The sequence below is a fragment of the Sorghum bicolor genome, chromosome 4, assembly GCF_000003195.3.
Source record: "Sorghum bicolor cultivar BTx623 chromosome 4, Sorghum_bicolor_NCBIv3, whole genome shotgun sequence".
Classification (NCBI taxonomy): domain Eukaryota; kingdom Viridiplantae; phylum Streptophyta; class Magnoliopsida; order Poales; family Poaceae; genus Sorghum; species Sorghum bicolor.
In genome coordinates, this window is record NC_012873.2 from 5,657,943 (window position 1) to 5,674,261 (window position 16,319).

A 16,319-nucleotide genomic window follows, 5' to 3' on the forward strand; every position below is an offset into this window, starting at 1 on the left:
CTAAGAATCCATGTCATGTCAATTAGTAGTTCCGCAGAGAGTCAGAACAGCTTGCAAAAGCAACATTGAGGGCGAACTTTGGTTGAGGCTAATAACCCTGTTAGCTTGCGTTGGCCCTGCCCTCAGCAGAACACTGTGCAATGGCGGTAACAACCGTTTGTTTACTGTGTGCCTCGTGACTAGTGGTGCACACCTCGTAGCTTGTCATCACTGTCGACGGGATCATGATACTCCCGTACAGTACTGTGTTTGCGCATGCTTGACATGAAACCCAACTACTCCAGTGGATCAGATGGCTGTGGCTTGACTTGGTCTCACGTGCTGTAAACTACACGCCTCGTCCCACTTCCCTAGACACGTACAGTAGACAGTTGCACGCCCTTCGTGATCCATTGGCAAATTTTATTTATTTGGCTGATAAGCTGATTTGTTGTAAGAGAAAAATACCACTAAATACTTATCGAGCGTGCCTTCGCCATCGAACATGTTTCTTCCAAAGCCGAGCGAAAGAAACCGCCCAACCTGAAAAACCATATACAATATGCCACAACGTGGTGCACGGTGCGCATTTTGTTAATCGTACGTGTCTCGGCCAAATGTCCCACCCACACCAAGTTATAGATTACACCATCGGCCGGCCGTCCGATTAAAATCTGGCGCTCCATGGTCGCGCTCGCGCTACCGTAGCATTCCGTAGCCGCAGGGCCGCTCGATCCCGTGCACGGCGACGGGCGGCGGACGAGGGTCCATAAATCCCGCGCGCGGTGGAATAGCTAGTCTGCCAACCGTCACTCTTCGGTCCAGCAGCCCAAGAGGCAAGAGCTCCGCTCAGCTCCCCACCACCATGGGCGCCGCCCTGCTCCTCGTTCTCCTCGCCGCGGCCGTGGCCCTCGCCCTGGCCGGCGGCGACGCGCACCCGGGCTACTACTCCGACGACGAGGGCGGCACCACCTGCACGGTGGGCGCGGAGCTGCGGGTGGTGGAGGAGCGCGGGCCCGGGCGCATCATCGACATCACGCACGCGTACGTGCCGGACCTGCCGGCGTTCGCGACGGGGGCGGTCACGGGGCCCGTGGTGCGCCTCAAGGAGTCCATGGCGGACGGGTCCGAGTACAACCTCTCGGAGCTGAGGATGGACTGCCACACGGGCACCCACGTCGACGCGCCGGGACACATGAACCAGGGTCACTTCGCCGCCGGCATCGACGTCGACGCGCTCGACCTCGACGTCCTCAACGGTGAGCTACGTCATCTCAAATAAAAAAAAAAAGGGGACCTGGAATGGCGTTTGGGCTGGCGCACATCGAGCTGGCTCTCGCGGCGCTGCTGCTGTTCCACTTCGACTGGCAGGGAGTTGCCGGGCGTGGGCGGGATGGCGGCTGTCTGGCTGAGCTGGACATGCCCGAAGCCTTCGGGATCACGACTGGGCTAAGACTGACCTTGTGCTTGTCGCGGTGCCTCGATCCCGTCCCGGTCTATCTCCATCGTTGAGTAGACATAGGCCTTGTTTGTTTAGTTCCCAAAATGTTTTAAGATTTCCCGTCATATTGAATTTTGCGGTACATGCATAACGCATTAAATATAGATAGAAAAATAACTAATTGTACAGTTTACCTATAATTTATAAGACGAATATTTTAAGCCTAATTAGTCTATAATTAAATAATAATTATCAAATAAAACCGCCTAAAATTTTTCACGAACTAAATAAGGCCATAGTTTGTTCTTTCCTTGGAGAATCTACGTACCTCTAGTCATAAAAGTTTAGTCTGTTGTGAACAAAACGCAATATGGCAAGACTGGAAAAATCGGTAAGGAAAAAGAACTAAAGTAAGTCGTCATCCAAAGACCGGAAAAATGGGTAAAAGAAAATACTAAAGCAAGACATCGTCAGATGATCACCACAGACACCATGGAGTCCAAACCCTCCCTCCCACCTTACCTCATCTGTCGACCCCAGCTAGCTAGTATATGGACGCATTGTCAAAGAAGATTTCTCCCCTTCCCCAAATCACACTTTCCCGCCTCCGCCTCCGCCTCTATTGTTTTGGTGGTCCGTCACTAGTGGATCAACCACCCTACATCGCCGCCATCCTTGATGGCTATGAATTTGACACTTCTACCAAACAATACTCCGCAACCATTCCCCCAGTAGTGGTCTTGTCATCATCCGCTATTCCATCCACGCACCATCATCGTAGGCCACCTACTTTAAATCCGATAGACACATCTGTCCTCCCGAACCCCAGCCCTAACCTTGAAACCTTAACCCCAACATCTTAGCCCTAGTCCTAGCTAGAGGCCAGTTGCCGATGGTTGCAAGATCGTCGAAGCGTCACCACTATGGGTTCTGGACACATTTCTTACTTTTGTTGTTCTCTCTCCAATCGCTATCCACCACCACCACCCATTCCGCCCATGCATCACCACCACATGGCACCCAACCCTATGGGCACATATGCCCTTCCTAACCCTTAACAAAACATATTCGTCCTAATCTAAATCAAAGGTTGCTGATGTTGTAGGATCATCGGAGCATCACCACTGTGGATTCCGGTCCCATTTTTTACTTTTTTCATTCCCTTTGATCAGTTTATTTCAGTTTTTTTAGTGTTTCCTTGCCAAATCAGGAGGGGCTCTTGAATTTAATCTTAACTCGAGAGGCTTCTCGATTTAGCTTTTACCTATAACAATAAAACGTTGATAATTATACATAGAGGTAAACATATACATACAATGGGTAAAGAAAGCTTTGAATCAATCAAACAAGAGTACCTTTTCAAAGTGCTAGTGGCGTACGTCCCGCCACCCTAGATAAACTCTTCGTCGACTTCCCTAATAAACTCTACTTTGACCACCATACACATCTTGTGATTCTTGTCATTAGTGACAACTCATACTACCCCGCTGGCCGGCTGGGATGGCAACTAGGGGTTAGTTCCTCACAAATTTTACAAAATTTTTTAGATTTTCTATCAAATCGAATCTTTTGGCACATGTATGGAGTATTAAATATAGATTATAAAATAATTAATTGCACAGTTTGTCTGTAATTTATGAGACAAATTTTTTAAGTCTAGTTAGTTTATAATTAAATAATATTTGTCAAATACAAACGAAATTAAGATAGTGTCTATTTTATAAAAATATTTACAACTAAACAAGGCCTAGGAGTTGATCTGAGGTGGCGGCATGGCGCTGCCGTCCCTGCGCCGCACCCCACGCCACAAAAAAACTACTCTTGTTTGATCGTTTCCAAACTATCTTTGCCCACACCGTTTGTTTACTGCCGTGTATTGTGTACGTATATCTCGTGACCAGTCGTGCGAACCTCGTCGTAGCTTGTCGCGGTCGCTTTCGATTTGGGATCATGAAACTTTGATCCTTTGATTGCGCACATGCTGACATGAAACCCAACTACTCCAGTGGGCAGTGGATGAGTGAGACGGCCTGACTTTTGGTTTCACGTACTACGTAAACTGCACGCCCCTTTCATTACGAGACAAATATCACTTGGCTGATAAGAAATGATTAAAAGTATTGTTCGCTGATTTGTTGTTCAGTGGTTTTTGTTTGGCTGATAAGCCGTAGCAGAAAGTACTGTTAGCTGATTTGTTATGAGAAAAAAACACTGATGAATGACTGGTTGATTCAGTTGATAAGCTCAAGCGAACAATAGAGCTTGCTCGATCGAGTACTGCGAAGATGTTTTTTCAAAGCCGAGCGAAAAGAAACTGCCCTACCTGAAAACCATATATAGGCCTTATTTAGTTGGAGCCAAAATCCGAAAACTTTTTAAGATTCTCCGTCCCATCAAATCTTACGGCACATACGTGAAGCATTAAATATATATAACAAAATTAATTGTACAGTTTATTTATAATTTACGAGATAAATCTTTTAAATCTAATTAATTTATAATTGAATAATAATTACCAAATACAAACAAAACATTTAATATACATGAAGCTGTGCTACCTCAGCAACTAAACAAGCCATACAATATGCCACAACGTGGTGCACGGCATAGTGCGCATTTTTTTAATTGGTGTCTCGGCCATATCCACCGTCTGATTAAAATCTGGCGCTCCACGGTCACGCTCGGGCCACGGTCGCAGCTTTCAGTAGCCGCCCGCAGCAGCCCCAAGTTCGGATCTCCCGCAGGCCGCGGCTACCGTGCCGGTTGGCGGTTTGCGATTGCGACGGCGACGGCGACGTGGCGGCGGACGAGCGTCCATAAATCCCGCGCGCGGTGGAATAGTCTGCCAACCGTCACTCTCCGTCTCCGGCGCGAGCCAGCAGCAGCTCCCAGTCCAGATTCCGTCGGTCCAGCAGCCCGAGAGAACTCAGCTCAGCTGCGCTCCGCTCCCCACACACACCACACCACACCGTCATGGGCGCCGCCCTGCTGCTCGCGCTTCTCCTCGCGGCCGCCGCGCCGCTCTCCGCGTCGGCGGCGGTCACAGCCGGCGACGCGCACCCGGGCTACTCCGACGAGGGCACGTGCACGGTGGACGCGGGGGTGGGCGCGGAGCTGCGGCGGCTGGAGGAGCGCGGGCCCGGCGGGCGCATCATCGACATCACGCACGCGTACGTGCCGGACCTGCCGGCGTTCGCGACGGGGGCGGTCACGGGGCCCGTGGTGCGCCTCAAGGAGTCCATGGCGGACGGGTCCGAGTACAACCTCTCGGAGCTGCGGATGGAGTGCCACATGGGCACCCACGTCGACGCGCCGGGACACATCAACCAGGCCCACTTCGCCGCCGGCCTCGACGTCGACACGCTCGACCTCGAAGTCCTCAACGGTGAGCTACTACGTCATCATCTAAGAAATCCCTGCTCTTTGGGCGATTGGGCCGGCGTCAGTTCAGATGAACATGGTGGGGAGGACGAGATGAGGAATTCGTGATTCCCCCACCACTAATTTCTAGCCGCCGGGCAGGATAAATTCTGAAACCCTCCTTATTGTCACTGACAAGCCGGGCCCACTGGGCAGCCACACTTGCACATCTCGCAGCCAAGACCTCCAACAATTTTTTGGCTACGATACACAGTAAAGGTGCCACATGTTTTCTCTACGACCAGTTACCATCTGCCGTCTGCGCAAGAACTAGGTGCCGCATAGAGTAGAGTGTTAACTTTCTTGAACTTGTCGAAAGCGACACTAGCATGCGTAGGGTGGCTTCGGTAGTCGGCATCAACATTTTGGTGCTCAAATTGGAGCCCAACTGGGGTCTCATCAAATTTCTTTATTTCTATCACCTTCACCCCTTTGCTATTTCTAGCAAAAAAATGATCTCTAAACTCAAAGACTCGTCAGACGTCAGTGTCCGTCCTTTAACCCAATAATTAAGGCATGAACAAAATCCAAATCGTTCCGTGTCTGAAATGAAAGGATAAGTTCTATACAGTATATCACAAGCAGCAGAGTGCAGCTGCTTGGTTTCCTGTTCGCAAGCTCCGACAGCGAGCTCGTTATTGTTACCATGTCTTCAGGCTTCAGCACATAACCGGGGTTGGTTTCTTGTAGATGATGTTTTCACATTTAGAATCAGAAGGGATGCGAGAAAGGCTATCAGTTCTGAATTTTGCTTGTTACACTTGATTATATATATGGTCCAATATTCATGTCGTAAATGCTTTGACTGACCATGATTGACATCTTCTCTGGACAGGACCTGCATTGCTAGTTGATGTTCCGAGGGACACAAATATAACAGGTAGAACACTTCCATTTTTCTTTTATTTTTTTCTTTTTGAATGCAACTTTAATTTTTCTTTCAGTGAGCTAGATACCAAATTATCTGTTGAGCCGCGTTGTTCCCAACTGTTGCTTTTAGGCGGATTTTGATCCGTACCATCATTTAATGTGCATGCACTTTTTTGTACATAAGTACTATCATCTGGGAAAGATTCATATAACATGGTTTGAGATGAGCATGTATTCACTTCTGTGGTGCTAAAACAGATGGTGCCAGTTTGTCTATCAAGGCTTGTTTAGTTGTGTGCTAGTGTGGCTCCAGAGAATAGACCTATGTTTGCCGCCTAGGATTTACTACTAGCAGTATATAGCTATATTGAACCCCAACAACTCTATGCAGCTAAAGCAATGGAATTCCTAAAAATCCCGAGAGGAGTTCGCCGAGTTTTATTCAGGACACTGAACACTGACAGGTGTGGCTTGAGTTTACACAATTCAAATAGCACTAGACAACCATTTTTATGGACTGCACTGAACGTGTAAGCAAATGTCTTTTAGGAAGTTGATGTGGAGGAAGGGAGGTGACATGAGCTATGTTGGATTTACAGAGGATGGCGCACAGTGGTTAGTTGACAACACTGACATAAAGCTAATTGGTAAGAAATTATGTTCCTGACTGCATACAGATGAGGGAAACCTGGTTTTTCTTCCTCTCTTTTATCCCTGACACTGCTTTGTTTTCCTTACATGTTGGTTGCCATCTATTCATAACATTTCGTTTTCATGAACCTGACACACACTTGCCAGGAATCCATAATTGGGGACAAACTTTCAGTGTGTTCTGAGATATTTCTTGGTGGGTCAATTGAAACTTACAAAATACTGCTACTGTCAATTATGCAGGAGTTGACGGTCTATCAGTTGCAGCATTTGATTACTTGATCTCTGCCCATGTGGTCTTCTTCAAAACCCCGGTAAGATACATATAGTTTGCTGGCCAGAACATTTCAGGCAAACCCAGATAACTTTGGCTGCATTTAGCATACCTGTAATCTCATTCTGTTATTCCCTTATTCTACCGCAGAAGATTCCCATGTCAATAGTCCTACTAGTGACTACATATAACTAAAAAAACATGTTTGCTTATCGCATAGCATCTAAACCATTGATTATTTTTCCCTTTATTATACCAGGATATAATCCCTGTTGAGGCCCTGAAACTAGACGACATTGAGGCGGGAATATACATGCTGCATTGTTTACCTCTCAGGCTGGTTGGAGCTGAGGGTGCACCGACCAGATGCATCCTCATCAAGTGATCATTCCCTGTTCTCGCTGGAGGTGAAACTGTATCATGCCAGCTGAGCTGATGCTTCATCGTGGCCTACGTATTGGTTCGCAGTCCTCGTCTATATGAACGAAAATGTTTGTGTATGCCCATGTAGATATGCTTGTATGGACAATAAAGAAGCAGCAATACTTCCATCAAGAAATACTTTTGGGTAATAATCCGGTAATGTAAGACAAACCTACAGTTGCCTGTAAACTAGAGGCCTGAGAGGCTAAAGTCCTCGTGCTTCACAAATGACAAATGCAGAAATCAAATAAGTTCCACAATTCGTTTCAACTTAACTGACAAATCTTGTCAGCCATTTAGTCAGTGGCGGAGCCAGGAAGATTTAGGAGCCTGGACGATTTTTATTGTACATAAATATTTATCTAGAAATATATAATATTTTTTTATAATACAAAGAAAATTTCCCTTCGTACTGTATGGGCGAGCCTGGCCAGCCGCCTAGGGTCGCCGGGCAGTGACTCCGTCGGTGCATTTAGTAGTGTTTTTTTCTCATAACAAATGAGCGAATAGTACTCTCAGCCATGGATGAATAGTATCATGCCTTTATTTTGGCAATTGGTTGCTGCTTGATGCCTCAAATCTGCCATGTGTTGGATTTTATTGGGCTTGGCTCGTTTATAATAATTAAATCGAATAGCTTGAGGATTTGGCTCAAAATAAACGCAAGTTGCAGCAAAGGTTTGATCCCACTTAAGAAATCGACAGAATTTTAAATTGGTGCTATAGCCTGCACCTGTTGTGATATAAACAAATGCAGAAATCAGTAAAAGTTTTGAAAGAAGAGACCGAGACTTCAGAACCCAACTATACATAGTACTGCATTTTGGCAATTGGTTGTTGATACTAGTTGCTGTCACATCTGCCGTTTGCTACAATTTTCTCCACCACATGGCGAAAGCAGGTAGTCTGTCGTTTCTAGGACCTTGTTTAGATGTGAAATGTTTTTGGATTTCGCTACTGTAGCACTTTCGTTTGTTTGTGGTAAATATTGTTCAACCATGGACTAACTAGGATCAAAAGATTCGTCTCGTGATTTACAGACAAACTGTGTAATTAGTTTTTGTTTTTGTCTATATTTAATGCTTCATACATGTGCCGCAAGATTCGATGTGATGGAGAATCTTGAAAACTTTTTTGTTTTTGTTGAAAACTAAACAAGTCCACCTGACCTGAGCTGCAGATGCTGAAACAAATCAAGAATCGCTTTCCTGTTGTTCTCTCTCTCTCTCTCTCTCAATTACAATTACAAATTATATATATATATCTTACAATTACAAATTAAATACTGATGAAGGAAACCTCCAGGGACCAGGCCTCTCAAAAGCCGTAACTCAGTTGCCGTAACTCAGTTAGCGGCTTAGCGCTCATCTTCTTGTCTTCTAGACTGCGAGCTCGTGGCCATGTCTGCTTCTCCTCTGATGGCGATGCTCCTGCTCGCCTCAACACTGGCGCCGCGCGTTCCTGTCACGCGGGGGAGCGGGAGCGGCACCAGCGCCGCCCACCCGGCGTACGCCGATGCCACGGCCTACGGTCTCGCCGCGGCCTCTGCCTTGGAGGCGGGGCTGGAGGAGTACGGCGGCGGGCGCATCGTGGACATCACGCACGCGTACCGGCCGGAGCTGCCGTTCCCCGGGCGGGACGGGCTCGGCGCGGTCACCCGCCTCACGGAGTCCATGGCCAACGGCTCCGTCAACAACGTGTCGGAGCTGCGCATGGTGGTGCACTCCGGCACCCATGTCGACGCGCCGGGCCACATGGTCCAGGAGCACTTCGTGGCCGGCCTCGGCGTCGACAAGCTCGACCTCGACGTCCTCAATGGTAGGCTGAGTGCCCGTGTTTCCCGGTTGATTTGAGGAAACATCACTAGTCTGAACCTGCATGTTTAGATTGCAGGGATTTTACATAAACTCTGTAGGACTTCTGTATGACAGTATGAGTATCAATCCATACAAACCACAACAAACTTCTGCATTCTATTCTACTTCACTGGTATTATCTAAAAAAATCTACTTCACTGTTGAACAACTGTGTGTGTAAGAATGAATTCAAAACCGCGACGTTCTCGTGTATGATTTGACAGAGTTTGTTTCTTCTTTCTGGACAGGACCTGCGTTGCTCATTGATGTTCCGAGGGACACAAATATAACAGGTATCACGCGTAATGTTTTCAATGAACTACCTCTATCAACTTATCTGATGAATTACCACGTAATTGCTATTTATCATTCTCTATCAGATGCATCATCATGTGCAAGATTGTGTAGTGTTTGGTTCCAGTGAACAGACTGATAGACTAACATTAGTTACACAAGTGTTAATTTCCTTTTATAGGATGCAAATGGGATATGCATAGTAACCTAGTATAGTGTCCAAATACCCACTTACTCTATGTAGCTCAAGCAATGGAGTCCCTAAATATCACGCAAGGAATTCGCCGAGTTCTTTTCAGAACACTAAACACTGACAGGTTTGGCTCTTCTTCATCAGGATATAACATTGCAAAATTCAAATATCATTAGAAAACTGTTGTGTAGACTGCTGAACGTGCAAACAAATGTTTTCCAGGAAGCTAATGTGGACCAAGGAAATTGACACGAGTTTTGTTGGGTTCACAGAGGATGGTGCACAATGGTTAGTTGACAACACTGACATCAAGCTAGTTGGTAAGAAATTATAACCCTGACAGCATATTGAATAATACTGTACTGTCTGAATGAAGCTAGGTTTCTCTCGTGTGCTAGTTTCCATCTGTCCGTAACTTCTTTTGTTATCTCGATTCAGAGTTGCTGACTATCTAGGAACCTGGAATTGTGAATAATTGTTTCTTCTTTGACTTTTTGCTACTTGGTGAATCAATACATATATAGTACTTAACTTACTGATATGGAAACTATGCAGGGATTGACTATCTATCAGTTGCGGCATTTGATCACTTGATATCAGCCCATTTGGTCTTTTTAAATAGACGAGTAAGATAATGCAGTCTCCCACCTTGCGTGTAGCATCATTGCACTATTCTACTGCAGTTACATGTCAAGGTTATTAATTAATGTAATAGAAAAGCATGCATTATATTTGCAAGTTGACAAGTTCAGCTAAGTATTAGCTCTAGAATTCCATGCCAACTAATCTTTTGGGGGTTGTCCTTGCTTCATTTTGCTTCCCAAAGAACATTTTACTTCATGTATAGTGTAGGTGATAATCATAATGGATTGAACATGTCATCTAACATCTTGTATAAATTTGAATAATGGAATATTTCATCTGTACCAACGACCTGTGTTAATGACACGTATCATTGACTAGCTTGAACAATTGGTTGATTTGTTTACTTTGTTCTCTCAGGACATAATACCAATTGAAGGTCTCAAACTAGACCATGTAAAGACTGGAGTATATATGTTGCACTGCTTACCTCTCAGACTTATTGGATGTGATGGCTCACCAATTAGGTGCATCCTTATCAAGTGATCACTAGTAGCTGGTACTGCTGAACATCATATAAAGCTGGTACTGCCGAAGGCTGGCTAATGTACTTGTGTACTTTCCACCTCTCTATGAAAGAAAATGATGTGTGCGATGTTGATATGCTCAAGAACAACATAGTTCATTGATACATTATATTGTAAAGAGTATTACAGCTAAGTCTGTGTTTGTAAGAAATATATCTGCAGTAAAGAGAGGTAAAGCGAGTCTTCCAGCGATTCACCTGGTAATTGGCTGTATCCTTGATTTGGACTGCTATTCCGTTATGATAACCAGTAACACATGGCATGTATGGTAGCAATATCTACAGTCACAGTAAGCACAAGTATTTTGCTTATCGATGTAGATGTATCTGCTTTCTAGATACTTTACTTTACTAATAGTGTATACAACAAATACTATGTATCTTAAAGCTAAAACGGCTTATAATTTGGAAAGGGGGGAATACAAGATAATATTTTGTGTTCGAGAGTGCCTGGTGATTTCAAATTTTACATGGATACTGTGTTGTATACCTAAGAAATCAGGTATTGCAAGTTTGTGGGCAAACCATTTTGCCACTATTCACCCAACCCAAATCCATCCCTCCTGGATCAATTACACTGACGCACCAAAAGGTCAAAATTAGCCTAACTTTTTTCTTTGGTGGTGTGTGTGTGTGTGTGGGGGGGGGGGGGGCGGGGGGCTTCAAAAACCAAGGCCACAAAATCATTTGATATTTTTGTCATAACCCACAGCTGTCTGTTCAGTCAGAAGGAATTAAACTATGTTTCTCATCAATAATATTGTACATTACTTTACATGCCTGAAGCCACCGAACACAAAAAATGCGTGAGAAACCTACATGCAGTCAATCCAGCAGATCCGCGAAATATAAGAAATATCTATAGGAAAAGATTGCCATACGGGAAAGCTAACTATTGTTAAAAAGAATCAACCAATCCATCAATTAACCAGGACTACAGTTTTGTCATATACTCATATATGCTGAACAGTGGCCAACTCCTTCATGGACATGCTCTCCATTGCACCATGCTAGCAAACATTATATTCAATGATCCATCCCAGCTGGAGATTCTGAGAGCAAAGAACCAAAAGCCCATTTTCAATGTAGTACCAGCAGGCTGTCAGACTTGATAGTGTCTTTCTGATGGATCAGTCATTTAGGTTAGCAATCAAAACTCAGAGGCTGAGAGGCTTCAGTACTTTATCACATTATGACGCAGCCACAGTTCATACATAACCATGTGGAATGCATCGTAGGAGACAGGAGGTGAATGCCACACAAAGTGTTTCTGCACCTGTATTGTAACTTAACTTGTTAGTGTGAAACTAAACTGTAATTTAGTTAGGAATCTAGAAATCTCAAACTGACATTTCATAGAACTATAGCAAAAACAATTGGCAAGGCAAATGATTCACTTCTTACACAAATAAACTTCAGAGTAGCTAATTTGCTACTGACATATTACTGTTATTTTGTCATATTATAGATCATTTTCCTAATAGTCTAATTCAATATTTGAAATTTCAATACTGCCAAGTGTAACTGGCCCTACTTTTTTGTAGAACAGTGAATGCAAGGAACATAGTATAGCAAGAGTACAGGTGTTCAGAACAAACAAACCTGAACTAGAGATTTATGTAATGAAACAAACTCCTCCTGTGATATAGATTTCAAGATATTCTTCAGTTGATATACATCTCTCTCCCTAAGTATAACCGCAAACTTTCTCCAGTCAAGGGCATCATTGAAAGGCAGGTCATAGTAGTCTGACAGAATAACTAGAGTAGAAGAATATGTATCACAAGTTCAGAACAATGTAATCAGGAAGGAACTAAAATACTCTATTCCCATAAAAAGGGAATAGAAAGAACAATGAGATGTACATCAAAGTTTATAAGTACAAATACTAACCAGGAACACAACCATAGTGTATTGAGTCAGATATACGGGCACTGTTAACTTGAGAACCACCAGGACAGATACAGAACTTGGTACGGTAAAACTGCTTCTGATAAACTAGCTCTCCAATAGCTCTACTGATCCGATTGTTGCTGATAGCAAGCTCTGTGTCATTTTCCCAAACTCGTGCTAGGATAACTCTTATTTTGGAATTTCGATGGCCAGCCCAAAAGCCAAGAATTGTCCTGATTGAATTGCAAAACAATAATAAAATATAATTTGTACCAGGCTAAGAGCAGATAGAGTTTATGATGTAGCCCCTCCAGTTCTTTTTCTGAGATGTATTTTGGTTGGGACACAAGAAACGTTTAAAGCTAAGAGAATGGTAGAAGAAAATGACTATGGTGCCCAGGGTATTGTTGCCTTGGGAATATAACAGTGACTAGTTGTATGAATATTTAGTCATAAATGTGATGTTGATTAATGAGAGAAAAGGAGAGAGGCCATCATTAAACAACATGCAAGCATTATATTTTAATAAGGGCCTGTTTGGATTGTAGGATTTGTAAAGGAAAAGTACAGGAATCAAGATTCCTCTATTTTATGCACTGTTCATGCGTTTGGAACACAGGATTGAGTATATCCTTTCCTATGGAAAGTTTCCTTCACCCATGCATTTTGAAGGAATCAAAACATCCAGTCTAGGCCATTGGAAATTTTCCTGCGACAATGATACGCATCTGTCTAAGCTCGAACACTATTGCCATGCATCAGTGACAAAAGGAACAGGACACAAGAGCCGAGGAAACATTTTTTATCTATTCACGTCACTTGTGTTCTTGCCATGCACCAACTCCAGAACTTTGATCTACGATCTACGCTTCAGACCTCCATTGTTGAGTTAATGACCTACCAAAGCTAATCTCAAGCTACCAAGTTTAGCAAGACAGGCACATCATTAGTCCAAATAAAATGATATTCTTATGCTACCTTATTCCTGCATTCCAAACACTCATTACTGTAAAATTCCTGTGTTTTTCAATTCCTCTGTTTTACCACCACATTCCTTTCCTAATCCTGTATTTTCTCCTATTCCTACATTTTTTATTCCTCCGTTCCAAACAGGCCCTAAGGTGGCAAAAACAAGTCCACAGCTGCAATCAACGTCCAATTTACTCTAGTGTGAAATCATGTACAGTTGTACACTTCAAGGCGTGAATGAGGAGACAACTGGGTAAGTAAGTGTGTTCCATATAGAGTTTTCATTTGACATTTGAATATTTATTTTACCATTTTTTTTGTGGCATTATAGCCTTAAGCACTAAAGTAAATGAAGGCCCAAGAACACTAACAGAATCTTGAAAATTCATTACGATAAAATACCAGGAATTCTCCACAGTATTTGTACTGAACAATCACTAACCTGTTCTCAATATCATTTCCTCCTTCAGGTAGGGCAAATGGCTGTAGCACTTGAGGAAGGGCAATATCCTTATGCGGTATAAAGTCAACATTATAGCTTGGCGAACATACAACTCTAATAGAGTTTTTCACCATGAATGGAAGTCCTTCAAATGCTCTCACACCCACATCATGGCAGGTGACAAAAAAGTGGTCTGCTCCTAGTGTCCTGTTCCAGTAAGGATACTTGTTTATCAAACCTTCTACGTAGTCCTTAACTATCACCGTCATATTCTCATATGTAGTACCCTGCAATGCCAAAACAACACATGTAGATAACTACTGTTACAAGGAAACAATAAAATATGTATATAATAAGCATATCAATCATACAGGGTTCCTTAAATTTGAAAATGAAAACTCCACAGGTATCCCAGATGGAAAAACAAATGACTTGCAATTATAGATTTATAGTGAAACAACAAGTTAAGAAACCAAGGATCTACATCAAAGTGATAACCTACCAAATCAATCAGCAGCCATAGGCACTCATTAATTAACATACTACAATAACCCATTACAAGTGCAAGCTCAACTAAAATGAAAATTCCACAGACTCTACTCCCACTGTCAAACCATTAATCATGATTTGTCCAAACCTCAGTGGAAGCATCACAATGCAACCAATCAAGGAACATGATTGTAACTACAGTGAACATTATGCTAACCAAAAGATTCAGAAAATCAGAATAACCTAACTCCTATGAGGCAATATTTGCCTATTTGCCATAACAAATGTTCACATGAACGACCAATGGCAAAGTGGTTCGGGGCACGCTAAGGACAGTTCAACATTAATCCAATGCGCCAACGACTAATATCATCAGTACTGGGTTACAGCGAGATGAAACGAAGGATTAGAGTCCAAGAGAGATAGAGAAGCCACCTTGCCGCGCATCTTGTGTGGCGATATGGGGACGAAGAAGAGGTGCGCCTGGTCGGGGTCATCGGTGCGGAACCGGCTCTCTCGGATGTTCTGGAAGAAGTAGCCCTCGCTGGCGTACTTCCCCGTGAGCTTGCGAGGCGTCTGATAGAATGTCTTGGGGTCGCCGTCCGGGTAGATGTACACCTTGAAGCTCCGTTCCATCTCCGCGTACCCCGCCGCGAACGCCTCCGGGGAGTGGTACACCGACGAGGAGGACTGGAGCCGGAGGAGGGGACGGGACTTGTCGGCGGCGGCCGCGACCGCGGGGTCCGCGGCGGGGCGGAGGGAGCGAAGCGAGAGGAAGGAGATGGAGAAGAGCGCGAGCGCGGCGAGGAGGAGGAGCGCGCGGGGGAGCGGTGAGGACGCGGCGGCGCCCGGAAGCCGACCGGCCATCGTCGGAAGTGGGCAGGAGTGAAGTGGAGGACTCCTGTGATGCGGGGGTGGATCGAAGGGAGCGGAGAATTTGAGGGGTTTTCTGTGAAAATAGGCGCGTCGGTCGTTGATTCGTTTTCATCTTCGTAATAATAATCCGTAGCTCGGTTAGGGCGGCGTTAAGGTAGTTTTTTTAATATACTATATTCCCTATATCTATTTATCGAAGTCATCTTACCGGTCAGAGTCATTTAAGACCACTATTTTCACCTTTAAACACATGTGGCTCCTTTCGCTAGTGTACATGCAGATCCTTTCACTGACCGAATTAATCTCTCCTTTATTACTGTGCACGACACTAAAAATAACTCCAATAAATATACGAAAGAAGTACATAAGAAAAAACCACGTGTACTAGTTTTTATGTCCAGTTATATATTTTTCTTTATTATCCAACTACTATGTTGTATCCTCTTTGCTCTCGTGTAGATATAGTTTGTTATCTAAGATATTATTTTCTCCTCTCTTTTTAATTTCAATTCACATCACTATTTTTCTTAGTTGACACTAATTAATGAACATAGAACTTATCTTTGTTTCTGGGTTAAGTGCTCTTATGTGGCTTACGCTACTCAAAAGGAAGAATATATATACTTTGTCAGTGCAACTAGCTCTACATTCTTCCGTTGTTGTTTGGAATACAAGAATTTTAAAGAAAAAAAAACGAAGGCCTATCGATATTTTCGTTGGTAAATACAAAATTATGGGTTTTTTCCCAGTGGCAAAATCACAATCAAAAACTAATATATCTTTATACAAGGACTTGATGATGGCGCATATACGACATTCTAAATTTCCATTAGCTCGCTAGTACGAATTGATCTAAAAATGATTCATAGACATATAGGCATGTGTCCAGATCTAGTTCCTATATTCGCATCCATTCTAAACGATCAACCAGGTCACCCGCAGAATTGGTGCCCATCTAGCTTACCTCCTTGATTTTGAAACGGGCACTTGAACTCCACCATGAAAAATATTAAAAAAATACTTTACTAAAGGATATGTAGCGTCTATGTTATCCTCGCTATAACTTCATAGAAAATTATCG

The 16,319-nt window shown here is 43.7% G+C and overlaps 3 protein-coding genes across 4 annotated transcripts; 2 read left to right on the top strand and 1 right to left on the bottom strand.

The window, feature by feature from the left end:
* LOC8077649 (kynurenine formamidase) lies at positions 830–7,328 on the top strand. 2 transcript variants are annotated; one of them, XM_021459067.1, is made up of 6 exons: positions 830–1,238; positions 5,676–5,720; positions 6,102–6,174; positions 6,260–6,357; positions 6,605–6,675; positions 6,895–7,328. In XM_021459067.1, exons 1-6 carry the CDS (start codon positions 845–847, stop codon positions 7,018–7,020), a joined length of 807 nt encoding a protein of 268 aa, XP_021314742.1. In that variant the 5' UTR covers positions 830–844; the 3' UTR covers positions 7,021–7,328. The 2 variants fall into 2 exon arrangements, with proteins under 2 accessions (XP_021314742.1, XP_002451687.1); XM_002451642.2 differs by lacking the exon at positions 830–1,238 and adding an exon at positions 4,210–4,805.
* LOC8077650 (kynurenine formamidase) lies at positions 8,348–10,774 on the top strand. The gene is made up of 6 exons (XM_002451643.2): positions 8,348–8,876; positions 9,163–9,207; positions 9,453–9,525; positions 9,624–9,721; positions 9,957–10,027; positions 10,404–10,774. Exons 1-6 carry the CDS (start codon positions 8,459–8,461, stop codon positions 10,527–10,529), a joined length of 831 nt encoding a protein of 276 aa, XP_002451688.1. The 5' UTR covers positions 8,348–8,458; the 3' UTR covers positions 10,530–10,774.
* On the bottom strand, positions 11,283–15,303 carry LOC8077651 (probable glycosyltransferase At5g03795). Its single transcript, XM_002453381.2, has 5 exons — positions 14,798–15,303; positions 13,874–14,160; positions 12,463–12,695; positions 12,172–12,329; positions 11,283–11,845 (listed from the first exon to the last, which is right to left on the bottom strand). The coding sequence occupies exons 1-5, from the start codon at positions 15,227–15,229 to the stop codon at positions 11,744–11,746; spliced, it is 1,212 nt and encodes a 403-aa protein (XP_002453426.1). The 5' UTR covers positions 15,230–15,303; the 3' UTR covers positions 11,283–11,743.